The 15719-nt window shown below is 42.8% G+C and overlaps 1 protein-coding gene across 4 annotated transcripts in view; it reads right to left on the reverse strand.

Annotated features, from left to right (window-relative positions):
* AGBL1 (AGBL carboxypeptidase 1) overlaps positions 1 to 15719 on the reverse strand; it is a 367447-nt gene that overhangs the window by 344670 nt on the left and 7058 nt on the right. For all 4 annotated transcript variants that reach the window (XM_033070851.1, XM_033070848.2, XM_033070847.2 and 1 more), the window contains 3 exons: positions 3829 to 3892; positions 2421 to 2564; positions 1283 to 1414 (listed from right to left, as the gene is read on the reverse strand). In XM_033070851.1, coding sequence (XP_032926742.1) covers positions 1283 to 1414; positions 2421 to 2564; positions 3829 to 3892 — 340 coding nt within the window. The remainder of the gene's footprint in view (positions 1 to 1282; positions 1415 to 2420; positions 2565 to 3828; positions 3893 to 15719) is intronic.

Consider the following 15719-nt stretch of genomic DNA (forward strand, 5'->3'; position numbering starts at 1 on the left):
TCCATAATTTTTAAGGTTGGGAACGTGTAATCCCTTGGTTTGATATCACACCCATACAGATTTTCACCTAACCTCCCCTGCAGCTTCCCAGCTGGGCACAGAACCCACAAAGTCAAAGTTATTAATGGAGAGTGCTGGAGGTACATGGAGAGTAACAAAGATGCTCCAGTAAAGGTGCAGAGCTGGGGTTCTGGGGTCTGACATGAACAGAAAAGGGGCCAGGCTGTCATGTTCATCCTGAAACCTCTGCAGAAACAGCAGCTGAACTGAGTGCAGGTGCACTGAAGCAGTGAGCAGGGAAGTGGGCAGATCATCATTTTGGGTGAGGGGCAGCCCAGGGTCACTGCACAGCTGGGAAACCCAAATAAAGGCACATTTCATCTTCTGGCTTTGGCTGCATTCTCAGCCACACTCAGACTTTCAAATACTGCTTATCACAGGGAGAGGGGCTGAGTGTTGAGGCTTGGCTGCTTGCCTGAGGAAGCCCAAAGCATGAAGCCAGCTCCTGTCCAGGCAGAAGGAACCTGCAGGAGAGCTAAATCTCAGGATGCACATAGCAGACTGCAGACAGGATGGCCATCAAGAATTATCTGCTGGGTGAGGGATGTTGGGAAGGAGAGGAAAGGGTTAGAGTGAGCAAAGGGAAATTTGTGCTGATGAGCTCAGTGCTTCATAGCACAGAAAGTCTGTATGAATCTGTAATGATCCCGAGAGAGAATACTGGAAATCCCATTGCTTGAATCATTTAACATGAGGGCATTGCCAAGCAAGAAAAGCTGTGAGAGTGCACATCTGAGGGGATACTAGTCAAAAGACCAGGATCTAGCACCTGCTTCCTGGGAGACTTTGAATATATAACAGATTTCTCTCTCCCTCTGCTTCTCCACCCTCATGGAGCTGCTCTGAGGATCAATACAATCAACAACAGTGAGACATTTGGCTGTTATGGTAATGGGAACTGTGTAGAGACTTAAGGTACCCAAGTCTCAGAGAAAAAGAATTGACTATCTATATTCCAGAATAGGAGATCTTTGCCATGAATATATTTCACTACAACATTTTTATTTCCATAGCTTGCAGATGAAATGTACTTTAAAGGCTGCATAGGCCCCTTGAGGAGCACCTTTTTCTAAGGTTGTTCTGGCTTTTGTGCATTTCTGTATATTAATGGTGCATGCAGGCACTAACCCTACCAGGAATAATGTTTCTTTGCATTGAAATGACTAAAAAAGAGCGCTGGTGGTTGTCACACAGAAGAAAAGAGGAAAATCCTGGCACTCACCATTAGAAGCACAAACCCTCAGGACCCAGAGGCAGTGGGTGAGGTGCAGGGGGTGGCCCAGGTGTCTTCTTGCCAAGCTCAGTATTAGATCAGTGGCTTCTGCCTTCTGCACTTTAAGCCCAAACTTCCTATCTGTGAAAAGCAAATGAGAATTAACTATTCAAAACTATTGCAAAGGCCAGGTCATTGCAGCTGTGCTGCTAAACACACGTTTATTAAGCCTTGTAACTCAAAATCTTTTAAGAAAGGCATTCAAATGTATCAAAGAGTTAAGGCAATATTAATCTCACTGAAAACAGAAAAAGAGGGGGTTTACTTTGAGTCACCATACATGAAACATAGAATAGTCTGGACTGAGAAAGACCTTTAAAGGTCACCTAGTCCAAACCCTTCACAGTGAGTAGCACCAGACAAGGTTGCTCAGAGCCCTGTCCAGTCTGATGCTGAATGTTTCCAGGGATGGGGCATCCACCACCTCTCTGGGCAGCCCAAGCCAATGCCTCACCTCCTTATCATGAAATATTTCTTCCTTACATCTCATCTAAACCTATCCTCTTTCAGTTTAAAACCATTATTCCTTGTCCTGTATCACATTATGACAGTATAACTGGGCTGGAAGAGACCTCCAAGATCAAGTCCAACCCACACCCTAACACCTCAACTAAACCAAGGCACTAAGTGCCACATCCAGTCTTTTTTTGTAATACAACCAGGGATGGTGAGTCCACCACCTCCCCAGGCAAAGAATTCCAATACTTTATTATTCTTTCTGTAAAAAACTTTTTCGTAATATCCAACCTCTATCTCCCCAGGTGCAGCTTGAGGCTGTGTCCTCTGGTTCTGTCAGTGCTGCTGGAAAGAGAGACTGACCCTACCTGACTAAAACCATCTTTCAGGCAGCTGTAGAGAGTGATAAGGTCATCCCTGAGTCTCCTTTTCTCCAGGCTGAACAACCCCAGCTCCCTCAGCCCTTCCTCACAGGGTTTGTGTTCCAAGCCCCTCACCAGCCTCGTTGCCTCCTCTGGACGCACACATCAACAGACCCTACTAAAATATCAGTCCCCTTTAGACAACAGTGAGGTCACCATCCTCATTTGTGACTGCCCTGAGTGCAGCAGCCCCCCAGCCCCCAGCATACCTCGCTGGCCCACCCTGGCCAGCAGCCTCAGCAGGGGCAGCAGGGTGCCGTGGTCGGGCTCGGTCCCAGCAGCCATGGCCAGCGCCTGCAGCAAAGCCTCGCTGCCCCCTTTGCTGACCACGTAGTGAATCCTCCGTCCAGTGCCTGGGGAAGAGAGGAGAGACTGCTCAGAGCATCCCTTCCCTGAGCCACAGCTGTCACAAACAGGGAGCACACGGAGCCTTCAGGCAATATTTAAATGCCATGAACCTTTGCAGAACTGGCTATGGATCTCAGGACACACACAGCTGGTGGCTGCATGGTGGAAATGTGTGCTCTGTTCCCTGTCACCACCACAGTCCTTGCCTCTCCAAACCCACGTGCTGCAGAAGTTTTTCACTTTGCATTGAAATGTGGCAGAGAGGAATAAGCAGAGAGACCGACAGGTTTCAAAGCAGCAAAAGGCTCAGTGATCTTTTCTTAGATACTGGAAATTAAACAAGGAAAGAACTAAAGCTGCACTGGGCTTCTGCCAAATGAAAAGGAATCTTAGGGAAGCCTTGGGGACAGCTTTCAAATAAATGTAGGTCTCCAAAGAAACCACACTCTTACCCTAGGAGCCTTCCAGTGTTAACAAACATTGATCCAGGCTCTGGGGATGGGGGATGCTGCTTGTTCTGTTCCCAGAGGAGAGCAGGACCCCCTGTTCCCCACGGAGGCCATTCCTGCACCCAGCTGAGGAACAGGGCTGCAGGGCTCCAAAACACAGCCCCACATGGACAGGAGATGTCTCTGGTGGGGCTTCCAGGAGTGGGGGTCCCAGGAGGATCCAGGACTCACCAACGCAGCCCCCACAGCCTGGTGGCAGCTTAGTTGGGTTGGGAATTGTTTAGCAGAGGATATTTTTGTGGTGGAACACAAAGGAAAAGGAACTTGATTATTTTTTTCAGTTCTTTTGCCAATGCACTTATTTTTTCGTGCAGCTTTGAGCACATAAAGCAACATCCATTCCCTGCAGGCCAAGGTAGAAGTGCCTTTTGGAGAGAGGCTGAACCCTCTGGAATAAAGGGTCCCCGGGCTCTGAAAAGTCAGGTTCCTTTCCCTGTCCCACAGTCCTCTCTCCAATGGCACTGGTGAACATTTCCAGTGGTTGACTGCCATGGATTATGAAATATATTTTGCAACCCATGGGCATCTTCAAAACTAGAAAGAAAAATGGAAACTTTCTCTGAGTCTCTTTTTCTTTTCTTTAACATATTGGATAAACTCAGATTTCCAAACACAGGAGTAAGGACTGCTGATCTATAGATACAATTTATAATTTTTTCACCTTGGTCAAGTTTGAGTGCAAGTTTGAATTCCCTGACTTACTTGAGGACCCCCTTTCTGCCCTAGCCCACAGCCACTGCCCCAAGTCTTTGCTCCTTACCCAAAGACAGCAAGTCAGTGAGGACACTGAGAATGTTCAGGATGACATCCTTGTCACAGGAGCTCTGGAATGGAAACACACCAAATTTACAGATCAATTCAGAACAGGACACTTTGTGCTGCACAGGGCTTCTGTGCATCATGCAGTGCAGAGGCACTGAGATCCTTGTTTGGATACTGAGCACTTTGTGCCATCTGGACAGTGAATATGTTGAAACATATTGATAACACGTTTTAAAAGCCTCTAACATATCATACTACACAGTACTTAATACACAGCAGCATTTCTGTAGAACTTACATCTAAATTCTAAACTAAAGCTCTCTTTTTTGGTTTGATCTGGCTACCCCAACGCTGAAGAAATTCTGTTTCACAAAGAAATGCTAAAGGTAAGTTGGTTTTCCATGACAGCACCTCTTATTACTGGAGTTGAAGAAGAATTCATTTAAATTATATTAATCCCATCACATTAAGTCCCAAGAAAATACTCCTGTCTTTGCAGCTGCAACCACATGGAAGCCTTGTATCTGAGGAGAAGAAAAATTCCTAGGCTTATTTTTAAACTAATATAATTTAATTTTAAGACCAAGTTACCACCACACTTTGACGTGACACATTCTGCTTTAGAGTCACTTCAAATTTTGCATTAGAGGAAACAAGATGTAATGCACTTGAGGAGAAGGAAACACATGATATTTGCCATTCCTCTGTGTGATATACTAGACCCCTTCTTTAATCCTCCTCCAAACAGATTTCACTGCTGTGATTCAAGAGTCAATCACGGGTCTGTATTGCAATTTGAGGGATTTGGGTTAAGACCTGGATGTTTTTATTTCTGAACAGATACAACACCATACTAATTTCTAATATAATACAAAACATTTGAGTAGCCTTGGTCCCAAAGAACCTGAGGATCAAACAGACTATAATGGAATCACTTTATTTTCAATTAAATTATGACAATAAGACCTCACAAATATGCCTCCTATATTTCTGAATGTTGAACTGCTTCAGAAACTTAACCTACCTTGTAACTTAAACTAACCTGGTACCTATTCTAGATACAAGTGATCATTTTACCAACCAAATTGATTCAACCATTCTCTGACATATTTAACATTATGCAACTGTATATTTAAGACAAGGAGTCGAGAAGCAACACCTAGAAAAAAGAAACTCCAGAAAGAATATTAGGGAAAATCTAATTCAGATCTGTAATAATGACTATTAATGCAAATGGACCCTTTTTTCCCAGTGGATTCCTGAAAAAGTCACAGCACAAGCTGACAAGGTGCTGAGGATTGTGTAGCTAATTAGGGAGATGCAGTTCATACCTCCTCCTTTGTTACAACTGGGAGGGGTGTGCATTGGGTGAGACATGGGGATGAAGCAGGAAATGGATCAGTCTGCAGTCAGAGCAGGTCACTGCCAGCCTGGGGACACAGATTTCCACCCCTGGGACAGAAATCCTGTAGGATGCTTGGCAGCTCCCTGCAACCAAATCTCCTTCTGTATTGGCAAACTATATGCCATTTTCTGCATGGAATAACTACATTAGTGGCAATGTTTCCTAGCTTCTCTATACTAAACCTTGTGTGTATTCTTAGATTTCTTTTTTCTTTTTTTTTTTTTCTTTTTTTCCGCTCATAATTATTAACAAAAGAAACCTCCACATCTCTGAAAAACCATCATACTGCTTTTGGTCAATTAGCAGTGCTATCAACCATTCCCTGCTCAATATATATTCCAAGTGAGCCACAGAGACAAGAGGTGTCAGTAGGGGAATGAGAGAAAAGAACAGATGTAGAAGGGAAAAGAAGGAAAGAAGAGTCAGGTGAGGGTGAGATTGGAGAAAACAGGCAGAGAATCATTCTGAAATGGGGACTCAGTGGAGGAGGGTCTGTGAGCACTGGTGGCTTTCTCAAGGCTCAACCTGCTTTTTGTCCTCAGCTTTAATGAAATTCAATAACTGTTGTTTCACGAAGTGTCGCCACCCTCACCTTAGAGGAGCCCAGATTTGTGCCCCTGGCTCAAGCACCACACAGTGAGGAAAGTCTGCAGCAGGGTCAGAGCAGCTCTGAGCAGCACTGCTTTTGGGTGAGATATATCACTTTAGTCCTATGTTAATTCATGTCTTTGATCATTTGAGCTGGTTCAGTCTCCCAGACTAAACAAAGAATATTCAGAGCTCTCTTCCCAAGGGTTTCTTGGCATTTTTTAGCACAGGGACTTAATAGTGAGGGGCAGGTTGTCAGGAGTGATGAGTATCCATCAAATTTACTGACTCCAGAAAGACTTACTGTTCTCAACACCTTTTTAAATATCAGGGTTGTCTAAATCAGACTGTCCTCTGGTTTTGTCTTGCTGCCTCTCAGTATCCCTTTCCTCTGTAGGTGGATGGATTACACATTAAGGTTTCAGTAATGAAGTCTTCATTGATTTATGCTCCTATTACACTGGGTTGTTTATTTTAACTGATTGGATTGTGGGTTCCTAAGCCATTAATACAAATAGTGATGACATAAGATATCCTCTGACTTTCCATGCACTTTATCCAGGGACTCAGGCAAACAAAGAACTTGAGGGAACATGAAAGATCAACCTTTAAAATGTGAAAATTAAAGCTGGGTGATATTGCCAAATATTTTACCTGAGTGTTTACTGTTGATATTTTAACACTAAAATTCTCTGTTGGTGCCTCATTGCTCGCCTTCCTCCTGCACCCTACTGAAGGAGTTGGATGACTCATGTGTTGGCTGAAACAGGGGATAAAACCCCAGTCCCATTCCAAATTCTAACATATTTCCCACTAACTTTAGTGGCACCACTGAATAATACAGACTTCTGCAGAAGAGCACAGCTTCTATTTATAATAGCAAGACAACACAGAAAAAAACAACCCTGAAGCTGCTATTGTCTTGCTAGATGACAACTTGCCTCTTGAAAAGAAACAACTCAGATTTTGATTAATTAGCTTCAGGTTTTCAAAGTCATCAAATATATTTGGACATTGAAATCCATTAGAATCGATTGTTTAAATTAATACACATAACAAACCCTTTGTGGATGAATTGCCAACATATTCATTCATAAAAAATATTCAGTAAATCTTTTCGAACAGTAAGTACAAATGAGAAAATCACAACTTGTGCCTGATCTAAAAAAGATGAATAGAGTAATTTCTTTAATGCAAATTTCTTACCCAGCTCTGGTAAAAATAAACACATTAGTTATTTTTATTGAAAGAGATGTTTGATGGTTTAAGAACAAACCATAACCAAAGAGAGGAGAAAAGTAAAATTCCTCTTGCTAAGTATTTTCCATTCCTGACAGCACTTACAAATGTTAGATACAGCACCTACATGTGCACAGACTAATGAAGATGCATTTGTTGTATATAGGTGGAATAAGAGCAGACAAAAGTTCCCAGAGGCTTAAATTAGATTACAAAATCGCTGACCTCCTGCAGGATTTCACTAAAAGGATTTAAAGTTAGAGCCAAATCGTTATCTATTAACAACAGCCTGTAGTTGCCTTTCACAGCTTGTGGCTGGACAAAGGCTGAAGTAACAAAAACATCACTTTAAATATCAAGCATGGCTTGATATTTTGGTCAGAGCTCCTCATCTCTCTTAGTCTTACCCCAGCAAAGCATCCTGTCTTCCTCACCCAACCAGGAGTATCACAAGGATGAGCTCAGATGCATTTAATCAGCTCCTGGCTGAGAGCTCCTCTCTGAGCTTTTTCTGGGAATTAATCCCTGAAACACTGGGGTTAGCTTGGCAGAAGCTCCTCAGAGATAAACAGCAGGAGGATGGAGAAAGCCAGGAACAAAAAAAATACCCCAGCATGTCGTCATTGATACTTTACAGGCAGCAAGTGATTAATTGGTGACATTGGGCTTGGAGGACAACAGCTCGATCCCAACGTTTCTGACTGGCAGCTCAGGTTATTTCACTGACCCACGATTAAGCAGGGAACAGCTCCTGTCTCCTTGTTCTGCTCCTGGGAACATGCCAAGACCAGCTGTTATTTACTCAAGACAAGATTATAAAATTGCTACTAAGCCACAGTAACAGGTAACCTCAGGGAAATCTCTGGGGATGTTTTCCACAGCACTCAGGAACCCAACGGAGGTCAGATTTTTCATGTCCTGCCTGGAGGACAGCAGCCATCAGTGCCATTCCCCTTCCAGCACTCCCTTCAAACAAAAACTTCCCATAAACTCAGTCTTTTGGGCTTTTGTGTTTTTGCCCAAAGGCAAGTATTTCCCTGAATGAGACACAACCTCCAAGAGGGTCTGCTGGGAGTCTACGCATTCGCGCTGAAAAAAGGAGGACGCCCAGAAAGAAATCAAACAGCATTAATTTGTGCAATGTGAGGTTTACCAATAAATATTTTATTTGGGGGAAGAAATAAAAAGCAGTTATTCCAATCACAAAAATAATGAATGCAAAATGAAAGAAGTCGCTCTTGCAAGACAACGCATAAAATGGTTTCTACCAATACATCTTTTAAATTAATTGTTGAATTGTCTCCCAAAGCTGTGTGACTGCTTAGAAAAAATCTCCCAAACAAACAACAAAACAAAATGGTCTAATTTTAAAGAAAATGTACTGCTGCACTGAGCTAAAAAACTTCCAGATCTGTTTGAGCCTTTTTTAGTGACACTAAGGAATAGGATATCCAGTTCCAGGGTTTGTTTGTTTATTTGTTTGTTTGTTTTAAAATAGCCTGTTTCTAAATACGGAAGCAGGGTTTGACCTGTCCAAAATATATCCTCCTCTCTTCTCCTTCCCTTAATAAATTTGCTCACACAAATAGCAGTCAGCAGCCCAACTGCCTGTGTAATGAGACTTTCATCTGCAAGTCAGATTTCTCACTCCCTGCACTTGAAGCCTATTGAAGAGAAATTCTGGTGCAAAATTAATACTGGCTAAAATCAAGAGCAGGTTAGAGGTTGAGCAGCATTAGTTCTCACTGTCTCCTGAGACCTCTAGAAAATATTGGTTCTAATTACTCTCTTAATGCTTAAATCAGAGAGTCCTCTGCCAGTAAGGCAGAGGTGCCCACCAGCCCAAACTGCTGGGCACAGCCACTCACTGCTGGCATTATGGATTTGCCAGCTGGATATCTCCTTCCCACAGCTGACTATCCACCCTTACAATAACTGTGAAGCCAGGTTTGGTGCCTTATGTTCTGTGCTTTGTCAGAGTAAATTGCTTTTTCTAATTTAAGAGGAGCTAAAAATTCACACTTAAATAAGAGAGCAAAATACCCTGGAGAGTTTCTTGTCTGTATGATCCCATCCTCAGCCTCAATATTCAGCCAGCTAAGCATGATTTCCATGATTTCTTCGTGTTGGAAGGTGCACAATATTTGTTAGGTGGAGGTTTAAGGGGGGAAAAAATCATTATTTCTGAGGGGGGAAAAAAGGGGTCAGAGTCCTCTGAAATATGAGTAAGGGAGGATTCCAATTAAAGTGATTATGGCCTGAATTTTGGCATAAGTGGAGCACCTTCTTAACAATACTACCATTAAGAAAGGTCCCAAGAAATTATGGTCAAGCTACCAAAATAACCATCCAAACATCCTCAGCATCACCACAGGAGTCACCATCCTCTGTGGTAAACAGTACGCACCTTTCTTTGTCCAAATCTGGATTTCCTCTTCTGAGGAGTCAGATAGGCCTGGGCAAGCCAGGAAACTCAGAGGAGACATGGAAGGAAAAGGGGCTATTTAAAGCCTCAGAGAGGAGGACCTTGCTGCTCTGGGAGTGTCCTAAGTGACCTCTTTAATCCTGGGAGAAAGGCGTCCGCAGCTGTGGGGGATCACGTAGCCCTCAAACTGTACCCGGGGCAGCCAAGGGGCCCCCAGGGACAGGACACGTGGCACGGCAACTTCTTGCTCCTGTTCCCAAGCCTTGCAGACAAGTCCCTCTTGCTGGCCCTGGCCACCCCTGTGGCAAGCACCCCACTGAGCCAAGCGCCAGACATTTCTTTTCCCACTGATGCTTCACACAGCGCCAAGTCCAAAGCAGTTTATATCAGAAAATATAGCAAAGATTCATTAAAAATGTCCTTCCCTCTGACCTGCTGCAATCAGCTGGGTGGCTTTTTTCATGGCTTTCAATGACCTGAAAGTCTGGGTTTTTCTCACCTTTATTTGCACTCGGGTGTGATAACCCGCAGCATCTTTTTCAGTAACTCATCAGCTCACAGCTGGGTGCTGTGATTCCAACCCTTCACAGAGGGTGGCAGCTCATCCAGGTGAGCAGGACTAGAGCCTCAAAGCCAACCTCAGACATGCAGATGGACAGGGCTTTGCTCCTATTCACTGAGCTTCAGGACTTCTTCTCAAAGGATACAGGCTACACTCAGCAGGACGGAACTGCTTCAAGGCAGAGATGGGAAAATTCCAAACTTACATCCTCATGCCTTCAAAACATTGAAGGTGTTGAGATTAAACAGCTTGGCTTAAGCTGATGTCTAGCCAAAACAACTTGGTGAATAACATGGTGAAAACCATCTGTGCCAAGGAATCTTACAAAATTTAATGCAATAAATTGCACCAACATAACACCTTGCATCAGAGGATCACAGACTTCTTCACAAATATTAGCTAACACCTGCCCAATAGCATCCCTCATCAAAATCAGATTGTTTCATATTTTCCTGGTGGGAAATATCACCCTGTGGTGGGAAATTCACTTAGTCAATACCTAGCAGGGTCAGGATAGCTATTACAACAAAATGAAGCAGAAACACTATGTGCACAGAAGTCCTGTGGCCCTTAATCACACACTTTCACCTATTTGTGAAGAGTTCAAAATTTTCCTTCCCTGAGATCAGTCTTGTCCTCCCAACTTCCCAGAAGTAAGTGCAGCAGGAAAATCTATCCCTGCAAGGAGTACTGATGCCAGATTGGAAGAAAGATCTGCTTCCCACCAGCAGGTTCCAGAGCTTGGGATTCATCCTTGCTGATGAAAAAGGGATTCATCCTTGTGCCAAGGGATGAGGAGGATACTACATTTAATTAATCCATACAGGAATTAGCAAGCACACAGACCATGACCTGATCTTTTTCCAAAGGACGTTTTACCTGCTGTGTCAAAAAGACTCAAAGGTGTTTCCCCTAACTTCAGAGCAAGGCTGTTCATCTCAGTGCCACGTTATTGGTGTGTCACTGCAATAAAATAATTCACACCCAGATATCTGCAGGAATTGTGCCCTGACAGACTGCAATATCTTGGACACTGTTGGCAAAGTAAACTCCTTTTTTTCTCTCTTTTTTCATGCCTAAGTTCTCTGACTGTTCTCAAAGAAAAGCTTGTCCTTGTGCAGAAGCTCCTCCTAATACAAAGTTCCTTTTTATCACTTGCTCCTCTCCTAATGTGCCTCTAATAGAGCAATTACTTTATTATGCAGAAACGGTGGTAAAACACATTATTATATAACCCTCAAATGCTTCTGTCAAATTGGAAGCGTTAAAAGAATGAGGAAACTTTGAGATAAATCAAAACACGTGATACTCTGCAAAAGGCTTTTAGACTTTCTTTTGAATATTTCTAATGTTCTTTCTGTAATTTCTACTGCAGATAAATTCTCCCAGGTTTTATCTCTTATTTCACAATAAGTTACCTATGACACCTAAAGATTTTGACTGGATTTAATGTTATATTATTCTCTTTTTTGCTCTTTTTAATCTATTTTTATTTTAATGCCAAGATTATCCTAGCATATGCCTTTCACATTCTCTTATTAAGTTTTGTAAGGCATTAACCATTCTTGTACAATGAATTCTATATGCGTGCCAGCACCTACTGTTTATTGCTCTTTCTTGGATTTATTCCTATATTTTACATTACTTCTGCTGTTACTGAATTAATTTAAAATATTAATGTTTCATTCAAATGCCACTCTGTTACAGATATTTAACACAACTACCACCCAAATTTAATAGGGAGGGATCTGTTTTCTCTATTCCATTTTAGTTTTATTTTCCCCTACCAACGATGAAAAAGCAGCATGAAACATGCTACTGTCTTTCTTATTTTGTGCGATTTGATGGGTGTCAATCCAGAGAACACTCTGTCTTTCAAAGATGAAGCACATTTGGGAGTTGACAAACTTTTTTTACAAGCAATGGCATTTCTCAAAGTACAAGCGAGTCTGGAGGATCTTGGAAAATTTCCAGATGTACTCGCTTTTTAATGAAACCACAGATTTTGGAATGCTATAGCAAATGTGAGTATGTGCACGTGGAAATAAATAACCATAATAAGGTGTTGCTATCCTTGCCTTCTCTGGGACGTTCCTGCTTGGGCCACACATGATAAAGCCCAAGAATCCCCAAGTTTAATCTCAGTCTGGCCAGGCTCTTGCCTGAGTTCAGTCCAAGCTTCAATCCCACTTGCTGCATGTTATTCTGACACTAACTTGTACAGGCTGAAGATGAGGATCACTATAAGGGACACTCTGATTTAGAAAAACACCAGTCCTTTCTCTTGCCAAGACAAGTGTCCTTATGTGTCAATCTACCCCACTTCCAAAGCGCCTTCTGGAACAGCCATGCAAATGCTTTTAATCAATCACATTTAATAGCCATGATTGAGGTATGGGCAGCAGAGACAAGCCACTAATAACTATTGTTAGTCACAGCTTATTTTCTTCAGAGATGGAACCTGAAAGTGAAAATGATGAACCTATTTTTGCCATCCAGTCTAAGTGAAAAATCAAACAACAAACGAAACTCGGCATCCATAATGAATAGCAAACTGTGTTTTGAAATTCTAATGATTTAAAGTAATATTACCAGTAATATAAAGCAGAACTTCAGTTTAACTGCATTGCTGAGACCCATCTATCTAGATTTAAACAGCAATCTCTCAACAGCAAAGCCCTCACTTCTCTGAAGAGGTTGCCAAGTTTTTAAGAGGCATGATAGGGGTATGTCATTTTCCATCCAGAAGGTAACAAAGATTTTTATCTCCTTTATCTTCAGTCTATACCCCATGCAAGACACCCAACAGCAGCAAGCCAATGTCACCATGCCAAAACCAGGCATGTTTGGGGCTTTATTCCACCCTTGTTACTTCATCCAGCAGCTCAGAAGCACCTGCAAACCAAGTGTTGGTCAGTCAAGCTGAAAGGCACTTTATTAACTCCATGAATAAGCCCATGTCTGTGTTTGTGCTCCAGGAAATGGCACAAGAGTTATATTCAAAAATACCCAGCTCTACACATTGTGCTGGGATCCCCTGTGGAGCTCACCCAACCAAACCCCTGGGGCTGTCTCTTCTGAGATTCTCTGACGTGAGAATGGGCTGAACATGCAATGGCACAGTGGGCTGGTCTCTCAGAGAAAGGTGAATTCTCCAGAGAATACCCAGGAGATTTGATCTATGTCAGAATCCACCTCTGATGCCTGCATCTATTGCCAGCAGGGAGAGATCCCCAAAAAGTTGTTGTTGTGTCCCGTTTTGTTTAAGCATGTTCCCAAGGAGACCTGTTGGTGTTATTGTGCTCTACAGGCTTTGTAGGACATAGCAGGCGACTCTCAGCCAGGGAGATTTCCAAGTGTTTGATCACCCAGCCATGCAGACCTTTTACACAAACCCTCCAGAGTTTTCAGTCAGTGAGGTACAGCTGCTGCTGTGAGAGCTTTTGAAACAAGCTGTTAATAATCATGGTTTTCATCTCAAAGAGAAGTCGTTTTAATGCATCTCTGCATCCAGCTGTCCCCTTGAAGTCCCTGTGCATCGTGGGGAGATCAAATGACCTTAGCCATATGGGAAGAGAAATTGTCAAAGAAAACAGAGCCAGGCACATATTCTCTTTCTCTTTTTTTCACCTCCAGCTCTCTCCCCCACTTGCAAAACTTTAACATGGAGCCAGAGGCCGCTCAAATTGCAGAAGATCGTCCCAAAGAGAAGGTCAGATAAACCAAGGCAGTAACGCTGCTTTCCCCTAGCCTCTCCAGAAACTCTCTCCATGTGGATGGTGCTGGTTTATTCCTGGAAGAATTGAGGGTTGAAAGAGGCAGTTCAGTTTGTTCCTCTGACTTCATCAGATCAGCATTTTAATCATAGGCAAAGGTCAGGTGGTCCATTCTCCCTCCTCCCCTCCTTTGAAGTGAGACAGGTGGGCATTCACCATGCCAAGTAAACTGCTTATGGGAGGGTTATCTCTCTCCCTGTCAATCTTCTGCTTGCCAGGTTAATCCTGAAAAATGTGAGGGCCAGTTTTATCTTCACTGTAAATCTGCTGCTTTGGCCTTTCATCAGGAATCCCATAAAAACCACAGAAGATGGCAGAGGATGACAGGCACTGCACTGACAGGCACTGCACTGATGTCACCCAGGCTGCATGAGTGTCATCTGCTCAGGGAGTGAGTTGTTCCGCCCTTTGATTTGGGAAACAATGTGAGCTAAGATTCCCTTTGCCCTAACTTGACAGATGAACCTTATCTCCATCTGCTGCCCAAATGAAGAAAGCAGAAAGCACAGGCATTGAATGAGCTTGATGGGGTTTGTAACAGTTCTGAAATAAAGCCCAGAGCTCCTGCTTTATCCACCAATACAGCATCATTCCCTCCTCTGAAAGGAATGGAATAGGTACCAGAGAGGGCACAGAGCTGATGGGCCATGGGGAGAAGGGTTTGTCTCAGTTTACTACAGGGATCAAATTCCCATTAAGCCCAGTGGGAAACCTTTGGCTGTAAGTTACACCAAAAATTAATGTGCATAAAAGGCTTCTCAGAAGCTGATTGCAGTAAAACACAATGCTGTGGTGTTTCCATGTCAGGAAAAAACCCCATATGTTTTGGCTTCAAAGCACCCCTTGTTGAAAGGCAGGGGAAAAAAAGCCAAGATTTCTTTGGTAGAGTAGTTATTTCTCCCGCAGGACTTCTGTGTCAGAATTACTCAATTTTCTAATAAGAATCATGAAAGCTTTGCAGTTCTCATTAATTCCACCTCAACCTACACCACCTTTTGAAAATAAGGCTGTGTTCTTCTACAAGAAGAGACCATGAGAAGAAAAACTCATCCTTGTTCTCTAAACCCCCAAAGGGAAGGAGATTAAACTTTGCCCATGTAATTTCTTATCAAGCAAATGTTATTCTATTAATCAATAGTTGGTCTAAAACATTAGTTCTCTTTTTTGTAGCTCAGTAGTGCCTGTGGGCAGAAGAATCTCTACTATGTTATCTTTGTCCTCTCTAGGAGATACCATATGAAATCAATGACAAATTCTTGATTTCTGAGATCTCGATTTCTGTATGGTGTGGTAAACAGTAAAACAAAAGTCATAACAACACACAGGTCAAAAGGAAATACTAAGTCATGGATGTGAATGGGCTCTGTCTCCATCAGCCTCTGGAGGACAATGACCAAGTTTCCCTCATTTTAACAGATGATCTTCAATGCATTAGACTTTCCTTCCCAAAACTGTAAGACAAATTGTTTTGCTTGTATGAAAAGGAAAAGGTTATCCAGTTCTGGAGATTCGAATCTCCATCCAAAGAACCCACCTAGATTGTGTTTAGGTCAACTTCTCATAAAATGAAGGAATCAGGGGAATAAACCCAGATTTTTAATAACAGAAAATGTCTACAAATATTTTATTGATTTGGATTCATGTTCTTGCTTCTTAGCCATCCCACAGGGCAGGGACACCTCTGCCCAGGATCACAACCTGTTCCATGAGGAGCTGCTAGCAAACTCTGCATTCCCACTGACTGCTCTTGGAGCCCTGAGGGGCTTTCACCTGCACTTCAGAGGCCTGAATGCCCCCAGATTTCATTGCAGCAGTAACGATGGTGTGAGCTGTGTTGTATATCCCGGCACAAACAGCAGTGATCACACAAAGGCAGTGTGCCTACAATAACAAC

This window comes from Catharus ustulatus, chromosome 12 (assembly GCF_009819885.2).
Source record: "Catharus ustulatus isolate bCatUst1 chromosome 12, bCatUst1.pri.v2, whole genome shotgun sequence".
NCBI classification, from domain to species: Eukaryota; Metazoa; Chordata; class Aves; order Passeriformes; family Turdidae; genus Catharus; species Catharus ustulatus.